Here is a 17,981-nt window from a genome sequence, read left to right as displayed (position 1 = left end):
TGTCCCCATACAGTCCCCTGGGCCCCTAGCCCTGGGAAGGGCGCGGCTGCCAGAAGCACTTTAAGCTGAGAAAGAGCCGGGGATGGGGGTGGGGGCAGAAGACAGAAATGCCAGAAATTTTGCCCGCGGTCCTGTTAAGCCCTGCTTCCCCCACCCATCACTCAAAAACCACTTAAACTCGAAACTGAACCTCAGCCCAAGAAAACCCTGGAGAAGGGCTCAGGACCACCAGCGCCCACCGGGGCTGCGTATCTTGGTCCTGGACCCTCCGCTTCCTCCCGCTTCTGGCGTTGCGTCACCCGCGTTCAACACAGGGTCAGCGTTCCAGACTTAAAACGAAGTCGTTTATTTCAATTTTGCTTTGCACATTATGTTTCGGTACAATCAAAACTTCTGGAAGAACCCCTTGAAAGTCCTGCGAATGAGCGCAATCGCGAGTCCGGCCGCCCGGGTTGTTTGGCGGGTGGACCTCGGGTTCAGAGGCGCTGGTACAAAGTGTCAGGTGCTTCGGGCGCCGCGGAGCGGATAGAGCTGGAGACATCCAAGGAAAGAAGGCGTGAAGACAGTCACGCGGGGCAGGCGGGTACGGGTACTAGGATTAAGAATAATTCCTGATGCATTTGGAATTGAGGGTGAGCAAGAAACTGCTTCCAGGCCCTCAGTCACGCCTAGCAGGATTTAGGTCTTATATCTCACGTTCCACCAAAGCAGGGGACACAGGAAAGGCAAAGCGAGCCTGCTGCGGGAGATAGCGCAGAAATGGCTCTGCGAAGAAGGCCTGGTGCCCTGGCCTCTCCTTGCAGCTTCCAAGTCTCTTGCTTCTCCGCCCGCCTCAACCTCGCAACCCGGAAAAGGCGAAGTTTAGAAAGCTGTTTCAGAAAAATAAAAGTCCCACTTTGACTTTATTGGATTAAAGCAAAATTAAAATTTGGCTATTCACACATATGTTACAGAGGAAGAAGAAGCGTCCCGAAGAACCTCCTTGGCGGTTGGTGGAGCCACAGAACACGGGGCATTGACAAGCATCAGAGAACAAACACCAAGCAGCCTTAGATTTCACGATCACTCCGAACAGGACAGAAATACGGAATACAGCCAGCGTCCACCTGGAAGAGTTCTTCGTGTACAAATGATACATATACATATTTATGTATAGTTAAACCAGTCACCACGAAGGTGAGTCTTTCCTTCGCTAACAAGGGAGGACGAATTCTCTCCAGCTTAACTGGCGCGGTGTTTGAAGAGCAAAATCTGTTATTAAAACTACCTGCCCCATTCGGAAACAGAAACAAACAAAAAAAAAACCAATCTGACCCCCCTCTTCAAACTGGGGCAGAGGGGCATACTAAGTTTCAGTAAGTGGCAGGGTTCAGAGGGGGGTCGGGTCGGGGTGGGGGAAAACATTTCACATTACTTCGTTAATTGTTAGGGACATGGACATGGGTAAGGAACCATAATGACAAGGCAAGTCTCTTCCTCGATTACTGCGACTGGCTTGGGGAAGGCGAGATTAATTTTGGAAACGGGAGTGTGCAGAGCTAAGCGAAATTTACTTCTCTTAGTAAGGGAGCGGACGAAGTTGGACCGCCGGCGGCGCGCACCTTGGTGCCCAGTGTAGCTAGGAACACGTAGGAAGTTTCCGGTGGCGCCGCTTCCTCGCCCTGGTAATTTTCGGCCTCTTTCTCACTCCCCTCCTGCCTCTCTCCTGCCTCCATTCCCGAAACGTGCCAGTCAGAGGGGAAACACGAGGAATCCAGAGAAGGTTGAGTACTTCCAGCCCCCCATCAAGTTCCCCCGCTCCAGCTTGAGGTATGCTCGGTCGCCTTTCTCCATCTGGATGAGGACGCCGTTGCTGGCGGCCTCGCGTGTCACGTCTTGGTCACCGGCGAAGGCTGAAATCACCGGCCACCCGTTCAACATGAGGCTCACCTAAGAAAGAAAACGACCTATATCAGAAGCGCCATCTAAGAGTACCCAAGCGGCGGCGGTGAGCCAACCTGGGCGCTTGGCTGGCAGCCACGAAGGCCTGATGGGGCACGAGGTGTGCGGGGCGAAGGGGGGCTTGGCTGCTCAGTGTGGAGGCTCTAACAGGGACCCACGCCGTATCTAGGTAGTGGAAGGGTCTGCTTCTCCAGAACGGGCGGTCAGGCTCCTTCCTGTTTCTCAAACGAGCGGGCCAAGCGAATCCCGGTTGGACACGATCCAATTTAGTGAACCCGCAGGTGGCTGTAGAGTCCTGAGACCTTTGGCCTCTCGCCAGCTTGCCAGGAGCAACTCTGCTCCAGGCGCGCCCTGAATTACTAAACAAATACCTTCACCCCGGGCCTCTCCCGAGGTCTGTGGTCAGGACAGATTAGAAGCAGCCAGGAGTGGCTGTCCGCACTTCCGAGATCCGCAAAACTGCACTAGAGCTTCGTTCCCAAGTCACCCTCTCAATTCTTGCCCCAGATCCTGCCGCGCCCGCCATCGCCTGTTTGTGCCCTTGCAGTGCCAGCGTCGGCCTAGGGCCAGGCGCCCTGTCCCCAGTCGCGTTTTCGGCCTCTGCGGGTGCTCTAACGAAACGCAGACATCTTTGGGGACTTGGCTAGCGGGTGGGTGCTGGCTCTGACGTGGCTGGCCCGGGAGGGAGTAGCACCACCTCTCCCATCCCCACCTCGACCCCTTTTCTCTGTTCACCCTAAGAGATTCAAGTTTAAAAACAAGTCTGCAAAGGAAGGATGTGGGGTTAGGGAACGAGATTCTGTCCGCGGTGGGGGAAGAGAAAAAAAAAAGGAAAAAGGAAAAAGCAGGCAGAAAGGCTTTGGGCTGGAGCCTGATTGTTGAGCCTAGAAAGCGAAAAGGCGAGCGTGGAGGAGACCTTACAGAGGCCTTAGCTGTCTGTGAAGCTAACAGTCCTTATGAGAAGTCCCTAAAGTCCCTAAGGGAAAACCCAGGGATCTTTACAAAAAGGTTCAGAACGAGAAGGCAGGAAACTGTCTCTGCGGATGCTCTCAGGAACCTTGGACAGCTTAAGGGGCAGTGCAAACCAAAGAACAATGTATGAGGCCCTGCTACCACGTTCCCGGAGCAGTGGGAGCTTATGTCACTGATGTCTGACGCTTGCTTCCACAGAACCCACTGCCAGGGACCCCCTCTACTGCGACCCTAGCCCCCCAGGTGGCAGCTGACCTGGATGGTCTGTCTGTTGTAGACTTTCACCACGTGGAAGTTAAAACTGTAGATGCCTTTGCGCGGGGCGATGAAAGTGCTGCGTTCTGAGTCAAAGTTGTTCCCGATGTTCACTAGTACCTACAAGAAGACAGGAACGAAAAGGGGTAGACCGGAGTCCGCCCGAGCGTGGCCTCGCGCTTCTGCAGAGTCCCTGGAGAGTATATCCCACATCCGCCTTCCAAGCTCTCCCTGTCACCCCCTCACCAATCCATTCTGGATGCTGCAAAAGAACGGGGAACTCACCTGGTCGAAGTAGATGATCATGGTGCGATTACTCATCTCGGACGGCTCATGGTTGGTGCTCCTGATGGCAGAGAAAGCCACCTTGGCGCTGCCGGAGCGCACAGAGATGCCCAGAGCAGTGCCCGTAGGGTCAGACGTGGGGTTGGAGTCACACACCACCAGGCACTTGCCCTCCAGTACGATGGGCTCTGTCTCATTCTGCCCGCGGGCTGGGCCTGCCAGCCACGCAGTTCCCAACAGCAGCAGCTCCACGACGCCCAGCATCGCGCCTCCGGCGCCCACCCCGCCCCCCACCCCGGGGGCTGCCAGCGCCAGCCGCCCCCCTCCCCAGCCCTGCTCCGAAGCCCCCTCCTCAGCTCTGTGCGCAGCTCTGCCGACGCCTCCCGGGCCACTACGCCTCTCCCTCGCACTCCAGAACAAATGTCCCCGCGTGCCGTGTACCCGAAGCCCCGCCCGGGCCTCAGGGGTGCCGCGGCCGCCCAGCCGCACTTGGATGCATAGCCTCTGCTGCCTGGTCCCCGCTGTTGCCGCCGCCTCCTGTCCGCACTCGCCGCTGCTGCCGCCGCCGCCGCTCTGAATTATTGATGCAGCGGGCGCTGCAGCCGGAGCGGGCGGAGAGCGCGCGCCGGGCACAAAGGCGCGGATCAAGCCTGGCCCCGCCCCCGCCCCTCCCAGCCAGCCTCTCTGAGCGGCCCCGCCCCTCCTCTGCCGAAGCCCCACCCTCCAGCCAATCGCGACGCACCGCGCTCCCCGCCGAGCCAATGGTTGCCCTGTCCGCGCGCGGCCACCTGACCTAGGGCGCCGTTGTTATTAGGAGCGGCGAGGCGGGAGGCGCGGGGCAGCGGGGTTGGGCTCCGGCCGGGAGTCAGACGAGGGAGCGCGCGCGCGCTCCCGGACAGTCCTCCGCAGCCACTCGCCCGAGCCTTCTACTTGGCCAACACAGCTGGCTCGACCACCTCGCATGCCCGGTTCGTGGGCTTTCAGGTAGGAGGCGGCGCGCGGCGGGTCGGGAGTGCAGCATCGCGCCGACCGAGGGGCGCGGCGTGGATGTGGGGGGCGGGCAGGAGCGCCCCCCCGTGGACACGAGCGCGCGGGGCAGCGACAGCGGCGGGCTGGTAAAGGGCACGTACGTGCGGGGCGGGGCCTGCGTGGGGCTCGGGGCGCACGTGTCGCGGGAAATGGAGTGGACACCGGGGGCTTCAGGGGAAGACATCCAAACGACCGGGAGTCACGCGTGGACTCTTTCGCGCGAGGGTAGGTGTGCAGACCGGCCAGGCGATCCTCGCATCCGGACATCGCAAGCGCCGGCAGTTTCCTCCTTGGTTCTTGGGATGGTGTTTTGCTTCTGCGCCCGCGCCGGTAGGAGCTATGCGCTCTACCCGCCTACCTCGTGCACTTGTCCACGGTAGGTTTAAACCACACACGAATTCGAAAAAGTGAAACTACATCCACGCCCAGTAGGAGATGAGGAGAAGAGCTGCGGGGGTGGGCTGGTCCCGCACCTAGCGGCAGTAACGCAGACAGGTAGGCCGAGGTCGCTTGCCTGGAATCCAGACCAAGCGGACAGGGTCGATGTGCTGGAGCTCATCAGAGGCCACCCGCCGCGGGAGCCTCGCTTTATGCTCTATGCAGCGATGCAGGCCATGGGCTATCGGTGCCGAGGTGGCCTCCGGAGTAAGGCAGGCAGCTTTTCCCTGGTGGGCCTCCGAATCTGAAGACAGCCTCACCTAGCCGCCCCACCCCCACCCCACCCCAGCCTCTTCTGTTTCTGAGAGGTGGTTTTTTAGTAGCAATTTAAAGAACTACCGGAGGAAACCCAATAGCAGACATCTGCCTCTCTTCTGAAGCCTGCCTGTGAGTGCCGCAGGAGCTAGAGCAAGAGCAAGCAGCGGCTCACAGCTCCTATATTGAGAAATCCCCAGAAACCAGCTGTAGTTGCACCTGATGTTCCCATACTCATGCTCTGGCATGAAATAAGCGTTGAGAACTGGATAATGAAGCTACAGCTTTAACCCTGAAAGGCCTGGAAAACACCCACTGAGCCCTAACCTAGCCTCACAGTATCCTAGCCACTAGTGACATTGTCAGCCACTCTGATGTCCCCTAGCACCTGCTGAGTGATGCTTGGTCAGGTGCAACAAGACAGGTGGCCGGGGGGGGGGGGGGGGGGGGAGGTGCAACTGAGAACGAGACTTAGGGGTGGGGCAAAGGGGGAATTCTCTTTTCATAGAGGACATGTCTAGGGAAGATTGCCTCCACCCAGGTGGTCGCCAGCCTGTTCATCCTGTCCTCTGATGAGGTTTTGGTGAGCAGTGCCCACTGCTGGACTGTCAACCTGATGGCAGGAATTCCTCGGCTTCTGATAGCAAATCCCTCCTCTCTGGTTTATAGCTTTTCTTCTCGGCCTGCAAGGCCTTCTTTGCATGGACATTCTGCAGATGTGATTAACTAACACATCCTTTGTTTTCTACCCTGTTTTTGAAACTCTGGCCCTTCTTTTCCTGTCCCAGCGAGTCCACTTAAATTCCCTCGGTGGCAGAACCTCCCACATGGAACCAGTTTCCATCCCTGTGTCCCGCTTGAACCATTTTCAGACAGTTGTACTTTGGCTCAGATCGCTAGCCTGGGTCACTCGCAGGAGCCCGGTGGTGTACTATTCCCAAATCATTGAATCGCTTCCAGCCTTTGCCTTACCCTCTTTATGCCTTCATTTTGATGAGTGTCTGTGAAGGCTTCCACTTCTCTCCATGATTTCAAGTCCCATTATGCCCCTAGCTCCCTCACCCCTTTCCTGTGTACCATGTTTAAAACAATAAATGAATGCCAATGTAATGCTTATACGTCCATGCTTTCCTGAATTGTGATAACTAATGGATACCATCTAATTGAGACAAGAAAGTCATTACAAATCTCAAACTCCATTACTCTTTTTAGACTAAGGATTCTTCTAGGGGCAGGTGATACCACCAGTTCAAACTGCCATAAAATGTTTACTTGGTCATTGCAAAATGCCTACAGTTGTCTTGCCGTTTAAGGTACAGCAACTGGACCTGTCACTAGGACACTAGGCTCTCTTTTCAACTTCAGGCTTCGTATTCAGACTGTTTTTATATGATACCAATCTTTAGAAGGCACTGTTACCTTTGTCCTTGTAAGAAACAGGCCCCCTTTGTCAATACTTGCAGCTCAAATCTCAGAATTATTCTTACACGAGACAGTTTGAGTCACATGCCAGTTGTCCATGATGATTTTTGGAGATTTCTAGCTTTAGAGCTAAAATGCACCTCACATGGTAAAACCAAATAAATAACAATAAGTCATTGTCACATTCTATCTTTTAAAAAACTGTTGGAATCAGTTTTTAATCTTTTTGATTTTTATTATTCCAGAAGGGTGGATAGATACCTTGAATTCCTTAACATTCATCAAGTGATAAGAACAAATGAAATACTGACTTGGAGCAATAAAAAGAATCATTTCTGGAATGAACAGCCATGGGCTTAACTTGTTTCGACCTTCTGTTACTAAAACACTGTTAAGGGACTAAAAAGCTGCTTTGGTAATGCTTGTCAATCAATCAACAAGGTAAAAAGATTTAGTGAACTACAGATTACCCATAATGAATTTGAACTTTAGTTATCCTTAGTATCGGCTTTAAGTATGGCCTCTTCTTTTGGTGAACTCAAAGGCAGTTTCCTGGGCTGTGCTCAGAATTGCCATCCTCCGTGAGCTTTGAGAGGAGTGAACACCAGCCTCCCCAGCTGTCGTGTTCCCGGCAACCAGCCTGGCGGCCTTGCCTTTGCCCCAGGGAGAACAGCCTGGGAATGAGCGGCAGGTCCAGGAAAGGCAGTATTCTCTCACAGGATTCATTCCCTTTGTTATATCAAAATACATTCGCTACACCAAACAGGATTTCATCTCTGTAGCATTGGCTCAAAGAGCCAGTCAGTGCTGATCCCTGGAGTCTGGTTCATTTCTTCTTAAAGTAAAGGGGAAGGTTCTTTATTCAGAAGAGTGGACATCTAGGGTACTAAAGGTCATTTCAAATCAGCTCCTGAGAGGTAGATATCCTCCATTGGTCTGTTCCTAAATTACTCCGAAGAGTCTTTTCAGCTTTCTTCCTGTTGCCTGTTCAGACACAAATTAGATGCAACATTGTTCTTTTCCTGACCAAGGATTAGGCTTCAAAATTAACTTTGTAACTAGACACCAAGTCTTCTGTTTGGTAAAGACCAGGTTTGTAACATTTTTTTATCTTGTTATTAATTTTTTATTAAAAAAGAATACTTGTAATTTGCTCTTGACTCTCATGTTAATATCAGGTTCTACATTTCCTTAGTCCGGGTTCTGAAAGAAACACTGTTTTCTTAATTTAAAAAATGCAACACAGTTTTCAGAATGATGCCTTAAGTATTCTGTAGCATGTGAAGGTAGGAATTTCATATGAAATTTTTCTTCAAATAAATGAGATTTCCTTTAAGGTCACAGGGAAAGATATAATGTGATCCTACAGACCTCCTCTGGAAAGAAAGAAAAAATACACATATATGAATGAAACCTAAAACACCAGATGCTTTCCCCCTCCCCCCAAAGAAATAATGATGAGCTGTTCTTCGTAGTTGATTATGGAGACAAACCAAGGTTTAGCCAACTGAGCAGGCGTCTAGGGAGTGCCAGCAGTTTGTGAAATCAGGCCTCGGTGCTGCAGGCAGCAGTGTGCATCGTTTCTCACTTTTACCTCCAGTGAGAAGACTCTGCTAAGCAGGCTTCTTGAAAAGTGTGGCACGGGCTCCTCTTTCTGCATATTTACCTTTACTATGATCAGAAGGTAGATGAACCCTATACATACCCTGCACACACATAATTAGTAAATGAGAGAACTTCAAACAGATGATTTGAGTGTATATTTCAGATTTAATGTGTGAAAGAGCTGTTTGGTATTGCCATTGTGGGTGGCTGGATTACAGTTTTGGAAGAGCTATCTCGTCTTATTAGCTGGGGACTTTGGCACATTCCTTCACTGTGTATTCATTTACAGTTATATGAAGACTTTCCATGGCTCAGAAAGCTCTCCAATAGGTCTTTGAGATGGCTGCTAACCAGAGAGATTGTTGAACCTTCCATCCCTCAAAAGAGAAATGAAAGAAATAAAACCTGAGTAGACCTTTAAAGATGGAGAATGCAGAAACATGAGAATAGAGACTATGTTTTTAAAACTCTGTTTAGAAAGGAATATTTCCAGATTAAGTCAGGGGCACATGCATAGTCCTTCCACCTCATGCAAGGCCTGAGTGACAGATGCAGAAGCCAATGAGCTCCCCATGTGTGTACCCCCTCCACTGAGCCAGCCTTCCTTCCCTTGCTCTTGCCCTGGCAGCCAGCCTCATGACTTTTCAGTTGGTTCTGCCCAATGAAAGACAGCAGCAAGAGGTCATAGGTGGGTGGGAAAGAAGCTGAGGGACCTGCCTCTACTCTTCTAGTGCAGCCAGGGGGAGTCGGGGAAATGACCCTGGAAGATCCTGGCTGTGCTGTCTCCCTTTAATAATCAGCCCCTACCCAGGAGCCCTGTCTCCTCTCCTGAGTGCTAGTGTGCTCTGGGAACACTCTTTCATCTTCTGCCCTAGGCCAGGAGGTCTGTCAGTCTGTGGGTTCTCAACATCTGCTAATGAGTTCTAAGCCTGCCAACACCTGATTGGTAAAAATCCATTTCACCTACGTTTCGTTCCTTTCTTCCTGGGATCTCACAAATTTGCATCAGTATATAAAATGTTGTGTCCTGACAACCAATACATTTAATATACTTCATTCTTAATGTAGGACCATTAGTTGTACAGTTATTTTTTTCAGTGGGTATGGATTAAATGCTTACTTACTGCAAGTTTAGGTCAGCTGCATGACATACCAAAGCTAGACACTTCAAAATAACAAATTAAGATTATGTAGTTTTTAAGAATATTAAAGTAAAAATATTAGGAATAATTTAAGTATTAGCCAATGTTGAATCCAATAATAAAGCTTGTGTGTCCCCACCACACAGACAGGTATTAATGTCGTGGGAAGTCATAAAGCTCTCTTGAGAATTTGAAATATGAAGACTTTACCAAATATTGTTATTGTTGGGAAAGCATGACAATTCTTGCTGTCAGTTTTTAAGCTTGTAAAGTTTTATCTGGGCCTACTTTAAACAAATAGGATTTTATTGTCATTACATAAAAATAGGTGATGATTTAGATTTTTAAAGTAAGAGCTTTGAAGCAAGCCACAATATCATATATATCAATATTTAGATATTTATGAGCGAATTCTTTTCTTCAGCCATTTAACTTAACTGTGTGTTTTATAACTGCTGCTTACATCGCTTGAGCTTCTTGCCAAAACAGAGAGTGCAAAGCAATTAAAAAGTAACCTTTGACAAATAAGCTATCTACATGCAGTAGCAAAAGCCAGAACAAATTCAGTGACGTCACTACTCAGAGCTAGCACTCGCAGGCAAGGAGAACAAGCTGGCTGAGCTCCTAATATTCTCTTGTAATGACTCTGTAAATAAGCGTGGATGTATCACAGTTTATCTGATTTTCATGCCATATTAGAAGATTTCCCGAATGTTTGTCTCATCTACTCAGTTACTATGAAACTGGTGCCAGTATGAAATGATGCCTATTCAGGATGTTAGGGATGTGTTGAGATAAGGTTTCTGTAGCCTTTTCAGGTAAGATCTAAACTTTTGGGCCCCTTAATTCTTACCGAGTCATCTGCCTGCATTTTACAGATGGCTCTGGAGTGTAAATCCTCAGAGTGCACCACACATGGCTTCTCTGTAGTGATTCCAGGAGCAGAGTGTGAGAGAATGGAGTCTCTTTCCTGCGCTTGCTAGACTGGCATCTGATCAGTTGTCACCTCTCTTCGAGAAGTAACAAGTGTCTACCCTAAGAGCTTGTCTTTGAAGATGGAATGAGAGAGTTCATGGTGTTGGCTAGGCTAGAGGTCCCCCAACACCTAGTAACCCAGGTTCATCTCCACTGCCCCGTGCTTGCTGCATACCTCCCAAAGCCAGATGAGTTGAGTTCACTCTTGGCATATGAACGTTCAGACAATGTCTTCCTTTAGTATTAATATAAAGTCTTTGACCTTCAAATTTAAAACAAAGACTACCTGTGTACTTAGTAACAATGTGTATATAACTGACAGTTTTGCAAACTCCAAATCCTTTTTTTTTTTCTGAATTTATTCAAGAAATGTGTATTGACTACCTTCCACATAACATCTAATTTACTGGGAGGACTGAACATTTGTCAGTGAACAAACCTAGAGCATGAGGAAATATCTGATTTTGTTACAGCCATGTTTTCTCCTTGTGATGTCCCTGCACAAATAGTGAATGGGTCCTCATCTTGCAAGTCAGACTGACCACCTAATCTAGCCTGCAACACAATTATGACAGCCATACATTTGTTTTCAGCCGAAGCATCCTTAAAGAGATACTTTACAAGCCAAGATTTGTCTGTTTTGTAGATGACATTTAATTTTTTTTTGCCATTTCTAACTAGGGATTTAATTGGAAAATCAGCATTATAAATTTTATGTTGTCGTTTCTATTTTTAAGTTTCAAGGATTGTGGCTCTGCTGCCTGCAAATTAAAGATGGAGGTAGCTGGGAATGTTGCTCTTGTACATTCTGCCTTTTAGAGTGGTTTCCTGGGCTTTTGTCTGTGGCAAATATCATTTTAATAAATTTAATGTGGCCTTTAAACATTACTTAAAAAAAAAACCTATTTAAAATGTGCTCTGAGAAGGGAAGATGATACCTACGTTTAAGGTCAGGAACAGGACACATGGAGATGGCTGCACTGGTTCGGCTTTCCTCGTCTCTGACTACATTCAGTCAGAGAACCTGCCTCTGACCTCTCAGCATCCCTGTGAGACCTCATGCTCATTACGTGTGTATGTGACTGTCCATGTCCCATAGCTGTGGTACTGCGTGATCTTCTTCTCCCTTTGTATAGAGGGACCCTCTTAGCTTCACCCCCTCACCCCATGAGTGTGGCAGGGAAGCTTGGACATAAACATAGAGCTCACTGTGTCTCCTGTTTCTCCATAAATGGCTTTTTGGATTATGCTGGAAGAGTCGTTCTTTAAATAGAATGTCCTCCCATGGAAATTGCCCACAGTGCAGAGTATACCTTGTGAAAGGTGAGGCTGGAATATAGGGTGCACCCTCAGCAGTGCCCAGAAGCCTGGTACAGTCTCTGGAATCTCCAAACCAAATTTATAGCAGTTCATTAGTGTATGGGATCACGAAATCTGCACATTGCCATCATCACGGAGGAGAACAAAGACCTCAGACAAGACTCTGAAGATGGAGCCCCGTGGAGTGTTCTCCCTTGCTCTATAGAAACTCACGTGCCTGTTTTGAGCCCAGTTTTCTTTTGAGCATATGTCTTGCTGAGCAACCAAAAGGATGTTTATATCCTAGTCACTTGGCAAAAGTCTAACATTGCTTCAGAGAGATTCATTTCAGACCTAAAGGATGGAGCTAAAAAAACAGAGGAGGTTTAGTAGTGACAAGAACTGGCCCTACCTTGGTTTTCTCTTTCGTTGCTAAATGGAACCACCCTTTTTTTTCTAGAACATAAATAGGTAGGCCTGAAATCAGTTTGATTATTCCCACCCCATTCCAAATGAAAACAGGCTTGGTGTTGTCCACAGAGATGAGAAGCCTTTGAAACTCCATGATATGGCCATTGCCTGAAGAATTATCTCTATTATATCAAATTGCCCTATGTTGCTGAGACAATTTCCAAATCACTGCTCATTAAAAAGTCTACTTGATACTAACCAGGATCATGGTACATTTAAAGGAAGCACAGGATTTCTGTCAGCTATTTCTGAAAAAATGCTGGTAGAGTAGATAGCAGCACTATGATCATTGTCCTAGGCTAAGATTGTGTCCTTTAACCTCTTTTGTAATTCTGGTGTCTGTCCACTCCACACAGCAAGTGTGTCTTCATACTGTTTTCTTAGATGCCTAAGTTATAGGGTTTCCTTTTAATATATTAGTATTCACATAATGCCCGCTGGTGCTACCCGGGCATTTCCTCATGGTTTTCAGCCTGGCAAACCACACCTGGGGATACTCATGGAAGTGCCCGCTGGTGCTACCCGGGCATTTCCTCATGGCTTTCAGCCTGGCAAACCACACCTGGGGATACTCATGGAAGTGCCCGCTGGTGCTACCCGGGCATTTCCTCATGGTTTTCAGCCTGGCAAACCACACCTGAGGATACTCATGGAAGTCACAGTTAGACGCAGAAATCCGTTCTTCCCATCACAAACACATCTCTGTGAAAAGCAGTTCTCTTGTGGATGGTGTTTAACGTCTGAGAAACTAGGATAACCTTATTTATGAGCACTGCTCAAACCAAAGCAATTTGTGTGTGTGTGGGGTGGGGGGGGATGGACTCAAGGTTACATGTTTTAAGAAAAGCATCAGGTTAATTCCACTGGAAAGACCATCTTATCCATAAACTGTTAACACACTGAAGAGACACCTTCAGAGCCAGCACAGGTCCATGTTTGCCTGAATAGAATTAATAATTTATAGAATTAACTGAGAGTGCTTTTTGATGCCAGAGTCTGGGTGTGTAAAGTTGATATGGCAGAGGTTGCACTTGCCCTAGTCTTTCAGATTGCAGTACAGCATTGTCCCTCAAGACAGTGGCCCTGGCTCAGGCTTAAGTCCTGGCTGGCTCTGATTTACCATTAAACATGATATACCCTTTTCTTGTAAGCAGCGTTGCTTAATTTGAAATTCTTTTTTTGTTGTTGTTGTTGTTTTGGGGTCTCACTTACGTAGCTCTGGCTGTCCCAGGATTCCTTGTGTAGAACAGGATGTTCTTGAACTCACAGAGATCCACCTACCTCTGCCTCCCGAGCGCTGGGATTAGAGTATGTGCCACTATACTCGGTCTAATCTGAAAATTCTTAAAGATTATAAATCCCTCTGTTTTCTTCTCATTTGTTCCTAAATGGTATGAGAGATGAGAGATGAGAGATGAGAGATGAGAGATGAGAGAGAGAGAGAGAGAGAGAGAGAGAGAGAGAGAGAGAGAGAGAGAGAGAGAGAGAGAGAGAGAGATTGGGATTATTGGTTTGCCCATACCTTCCATTCATTTCTACAGCTGCAACATAACAACTGTATTTCTAATCTTAGGGATTGTTGCTGGCAGGGAGCTGGGGAGCTGCTCAGTTGGCAGATTGCTCATTTTTCAGCATAAGGAGCTGAGTTCCATCCCCAAATCACAGGCTAAAGATTTTAAAAGAAGAAGAGGAGGAAGAGGAGAAGGGGAAGAGGAAAAGAAAGAGGAGAGAACCAACAGGCTTGGTGGTACACATGGAGGAAGTGGAGACAGTTGGGTCCCTGGGACTTGCTGGCCAGCCAAACTAGAATACTTGGAAAGTTCCAGGCTAGTGAGAGGCCCTATATAAATGAATGAATGTGGCAATACTATAGTGTAGCAGTTGAAGTTACCGTCTGCCACCCCCTACACACATACACACACACTTACAGGGTTGCTTAGAAAAAAGAGGAAGCCAGAGGAATAAACTAAAAGCAGTTAGCTGACCCTTTTGCCGTTTGCCATTTTGGTTGCAGGGGCAGGGGGGATGTGTTACTAATCCTGCACTACTACTTAATATCTCAGCTTTAATCTCTTCCTGCTCGAAGAATGAATCCAGGAGCTTTAATCTGGCCACCACTTAATGAGAGGGCATTTGTTTTCCTTGTAGTTCTGGTGTTCACACACAGGAAATCTCTGTGCTTTATACCAGGCTATAGATGGTAGTGCCTAGTGATGATACATACATGCATATATATATATATATATGTATATATGTGTGTGTGTGTGTATATACTTTTGCCCGTTTCTTGTTTTGTTTTGTTTTCCTATAGCTTAGCAGAAAGCTCTCCATTGTGCCTCTTCGTCCGCCATTACTGCTTTTGTGCCTTTGCCTTTCAGTATCTTTTCTTCACAACAAAGTGGTGGACTTGACTTGCCCTCCCGCAGAGAACTGTGTTTTATAAATTCCAACCTGAACTTCCTAAAGGCATTTTAAGAATGGGAGTTCCCCTTGTGCAGTGTGCAAAATTGGAATCTTAAAAAAGTATACTGTGACCATTGGCATTACACATAGACGTGAATGATACACAAGATACTTACAGGATGGCTTTAGGTGTGTTTTGCTTATCTTGTTTTGTTTTGAAAATGCATCTGCTAGCTAGGTATGTTGATTTATGCCCACAGTCCCAGGACTTGGAAGACTGAGGCAGGAGGATGACAAGTTTAAGGCCAGCTTGAGCTACACAGATGCTATCTCAAGAACACAAGAGCTGAGATGTAGCTCAGTGGTAGTGCTCTGGTCTAGCATGCAGAAGGCCTTGGGGTTTGATCACCAGCATGGCCATCAAAGCAGACAAAATACATCTGTCCCATTTTCATGTGTTGGCAGCGGGCACGATAGCTTTGAAGAACCATAGTAGGGATACTTTTCCCGTGTGTGTGTGTGTGTGTGTGTGTGTGTGTGTGTGTGTGTACGGGTCTTTGCATGTGTGTGGACATGTTTGTGGAGACCCAAGGTTGACATTGCAAATCTTCCTTCATTGTTTGCCATCTTATTCATTGAGGCAGAATCTCACTTGAAGCCAGAGCTCACCAGGGTGGCTGGTCTGACTAGTCAGCTTGCTCTGGGGAGCCCACCTCTGTCTTCTGGGAGCTGGACTTACAGGTGAGCCATCACATCCACGTCCACCTGGCATTTACATGGGTTCTGGAGATCTGAACTCCAGCCCTTGCACTTGAGGGCTTTAAGTTCTGAGAGGATACTTTTAAGCAATGGTTACTGCCATCACTTCCATGTCTGTGTAATTTCTAGTTTACATTTTTACTCTTGATGTGTCTGTCCACTAGGTAGTGAGCCAATAGTGTGAGGAGAAGAAAATGACAAAGGTGTCTTTGTATACTTAAACCACATGATATGAAAATGAAACCTAACATAATGCTGGATACATTTCTCTCATTCAGTGTATTTTTGCCCTACAGAATTCTCTGAATTCTGTACCAACAGACACAACACTATAGAGACTCTTAGTTTTAATATACCTTGAAAGTGTGTATCTGTTCTGCAGCTAGCACACCAATTTTAGCTTCTTTATGATATATTTAAAAACAAAACAAAACAAAAAAAACCCTTTGTCAACTGACACAATCTGGAATCTGGTGATTTAGGTGCCATTAGAACCAAATAATTGAGAGTTGCACCTAGATGTTAGGCCTTGTGCAGCTCACCCTTCACTAAGCAAGGGGTCCTAATCAGGTTAAGTACTCTCTACATGAGCAAAAAGAAGCAGCCATGTTTACATTGATAAAATTGGACTACAACTGCCAAAAGGGCTCCAGACTCCTGCAGCCAGCAGAGGTTATCTTCAGTGTGCTGAATACCCATACAATGCTCTATATTTTGCATACAGCTTTTGGTAGCTAATACAATAAATACCATGCTTAATTCTCTATGTGCGTTGCTTCAATTAATCGTAGGAATAATCTCATGAGCTAGGTACATTTATCTCATTTTGCAGGAGAGGAAATGAAAAACAAATAAAATGTCTTACATCCCATGGGATGTGTTGAGTAGACATTCCAGCATGTTCCAATTCTAGAGACTGTGTTCATGGCTAGTCACAACACACAAGCCCAGCTGTGTCCACATGTCTCCTTCCCCCACCTACTTCACAATGCAAAGAGATGGCTTATATTATCTCTGTTGCAAATGACAAAGCTAAACACTAAAGGCTTCCAGAGACACAACCAAAGTTGAAGGCTAGTGATCAGTGCGCTGGGGTCATCTGTGGTCTTGACAGTCACCATAAAGGGGTCCTTCATCCCTGATCGCTACCACCACTCTTTTCTTGTGGCCTGGAGTATCTAACTATGTGAGCTACAGTTCTGTCTCTGCTTTAGAGTGAGCACTCTGTGGATCTCATTGATCATTGTCTTCTCTCTACCATGCACCACTGCAGAAGGGGTGAGAGTGTACCTCCTCCACATGTGGCCTGTCTTTCTTCCCATCCCCATTACAATAGGGAGATCTGGCAAGGTGGAGAACAAAGGCTTTGTCTTGGTCACTGTTAGCTTCCCTTCTCTGACTGTACAAGCACATGCTTTCCAGCCCCTTTGGTTCATTAGTACCTTGTGTTCTAAAGCACCTCCCCACCATAAAAATAGAAGAGGACCTGTGAGTCATTTACACTTTAGGTTGAATGTGCTTTCGTGACTTTCCCAAGGCTATCTGTGCTTCACTCCTTTCTTCCGATTGCAGAGTGAAGGTCTCTGGACTATCCTGGCTCCTTAGACAGGAAGAAGGAGCTAGGAGTCGTTGGCCTGAACATCGGACCACTGGAGACCCATTGCCTGTAAACGCTTGCACTGCAGCTGATGCTTACCTGGCATCCACAGCAGCCTTTGCTCAGCATCGGACTCTCAGCCTGTGCTCTCCCTCCCTCTCTGCTTAAGTCAGGTGGATTCCTGCCCTCCTCTTCTTGCCAGTTTTTTCTGAGAATATTTTTCATCTTTGTAGTGATCACATCTTGGATTTTTCCTGTGTCCTGCAGCATGGTGACCCAGCTGTCCCCAGGAACAGATACAGGCTTAAAGTATACCCCTTCTGCTGTCTGCAACCGCCTGGTACCCAGAGAACCCAGATATGACTGGCTAGCACTCTCACTTAGGCTCATTGTGTGTGTGTGTGTGTGTGTGTGTGTGTGTGTGTGTGTGGTGTTCACATGTACCATGCATGTGGAGCAGGAAGCACCTGTAAGATATATATTAACTTTCTCAGTTGGAACAAAATGTCTGACATAAATAACTTAAAAGGGGAAAACATTTGTTTATCTCCTGGTTTCAAAGATTTCAGTCCACCACACACTGAAAGCACAGCAGAGCAACCACATCATGGAGGACAAAAGGCAGAGAGAGGCAGAGACAAAGATGGACCCCTAGTGACCTACTTCTTCTAAACCCTGCCTCCCACCTCCCAATAGTGACATCAGCTAGAACCAGGCAACAAACACATGCCTGTGGAAGACCTCAGATTCAAACTGTAGCCTAGTAAATGTCTGAGAAATGCCCAGGAAACCTCTGAGACCTTCAGTTCATCTGTAAGGTACCGTCAACACCTAGCTTATGTTGATCCCCAGATACCAAAAGAAGCAAGGATCCAAGAGCACAGTCCATTTGAGAGATGATGCCATGAGATGCTGGTGAACAAGAGAGACATTGAGCAGAAGATGGCTGTCTTGGAGGAGTTTGGAAGGCAGGCAGCCTTCAGGCTCCCTGGGAGTCTGAGATGCAGGCTGCATGAGGCTGTTAACCACAAGCTCCCAGCCTTTGGTAATGGTTATCTCCTTTCAGTTCTAGCGCTTACAGTGAGTCATCCAAGCTTCCTTTGCTTTCATAAATGTCTTTCAGGTGAAATCTA

At 47.6% G+C, this 17,981-nt stretch overlaps 1 protein-coding gene and 1 long non-coding RNA gene across 5 annotated transcripts in view; one reads left to right on the top strand and one right to left on the bottom strand.

The window, feature by feature from the left end:
* Positions 1-322: 322 nt before the first annotated feature.
* On the bottom strand, positions 323-3,732 carry Cbln1 (cerebellin 1 precursor). Its single transcript, XM_021170732.2, has 3 exons — positions 3,454-3,732; positions 3,169-3,288; positions 323-1,929 (listed from the first exon to the last, which is right to left on the bottom strand). Exons 1-3 carry the CDS (start codon positions 3,715-3,717, stop codon positions 1,732-1,734), a joined length of 582 nt encoding a protein of 193 aa, XP_021026391.1. The 5' UTR covers positions 3,718-3,732; the 3' UTR covers positions 323-1,731.
* A 523-nt stretch (positions 3,733-4,255) lies between these two features.
* LOC110300937 (uncharacterized) overlaps positions 4,256-17,981 on the top strand; it is a 52,168-nt gene continuing 38,442 nt past the window's right edge. For 2 of the 4 annotated variants that reach the window (XR_015048620.1, XR_015048617.1), the window contains exon 1: positions 4,607-4,858. This is a non-coding gene — a long non-coding RNA (uncharacterized LOC110300937). Of the gene's footprint in view, positions 4,438-4,606; positions 4,859-17,981 lie in introns of those variants that run through there. The other 2 variants (XR_015048619.1, XR_015048618.1) reach the window with 2 other exon arrangements.

The sequence above is a fragment of the Mus caroli genome, unplaced genomic scaffold (genome assembly GCF_978045245.1).
Source record: "Mus caroli unplaced genomic scaffold, Mus_caroli_1 scaffold_10, whole genome shotgun sequence".
Taxonomy (NCBI): Eukaryota; Metazoa; Chordata; class Mammalia; order Rodentia; family Muridae; genus Mus; species Mus caroli.
Note: the sequence above shows the minus strand (reverse complement) of the source record. Positions and strands in the feature narration are given on the sequence as shown.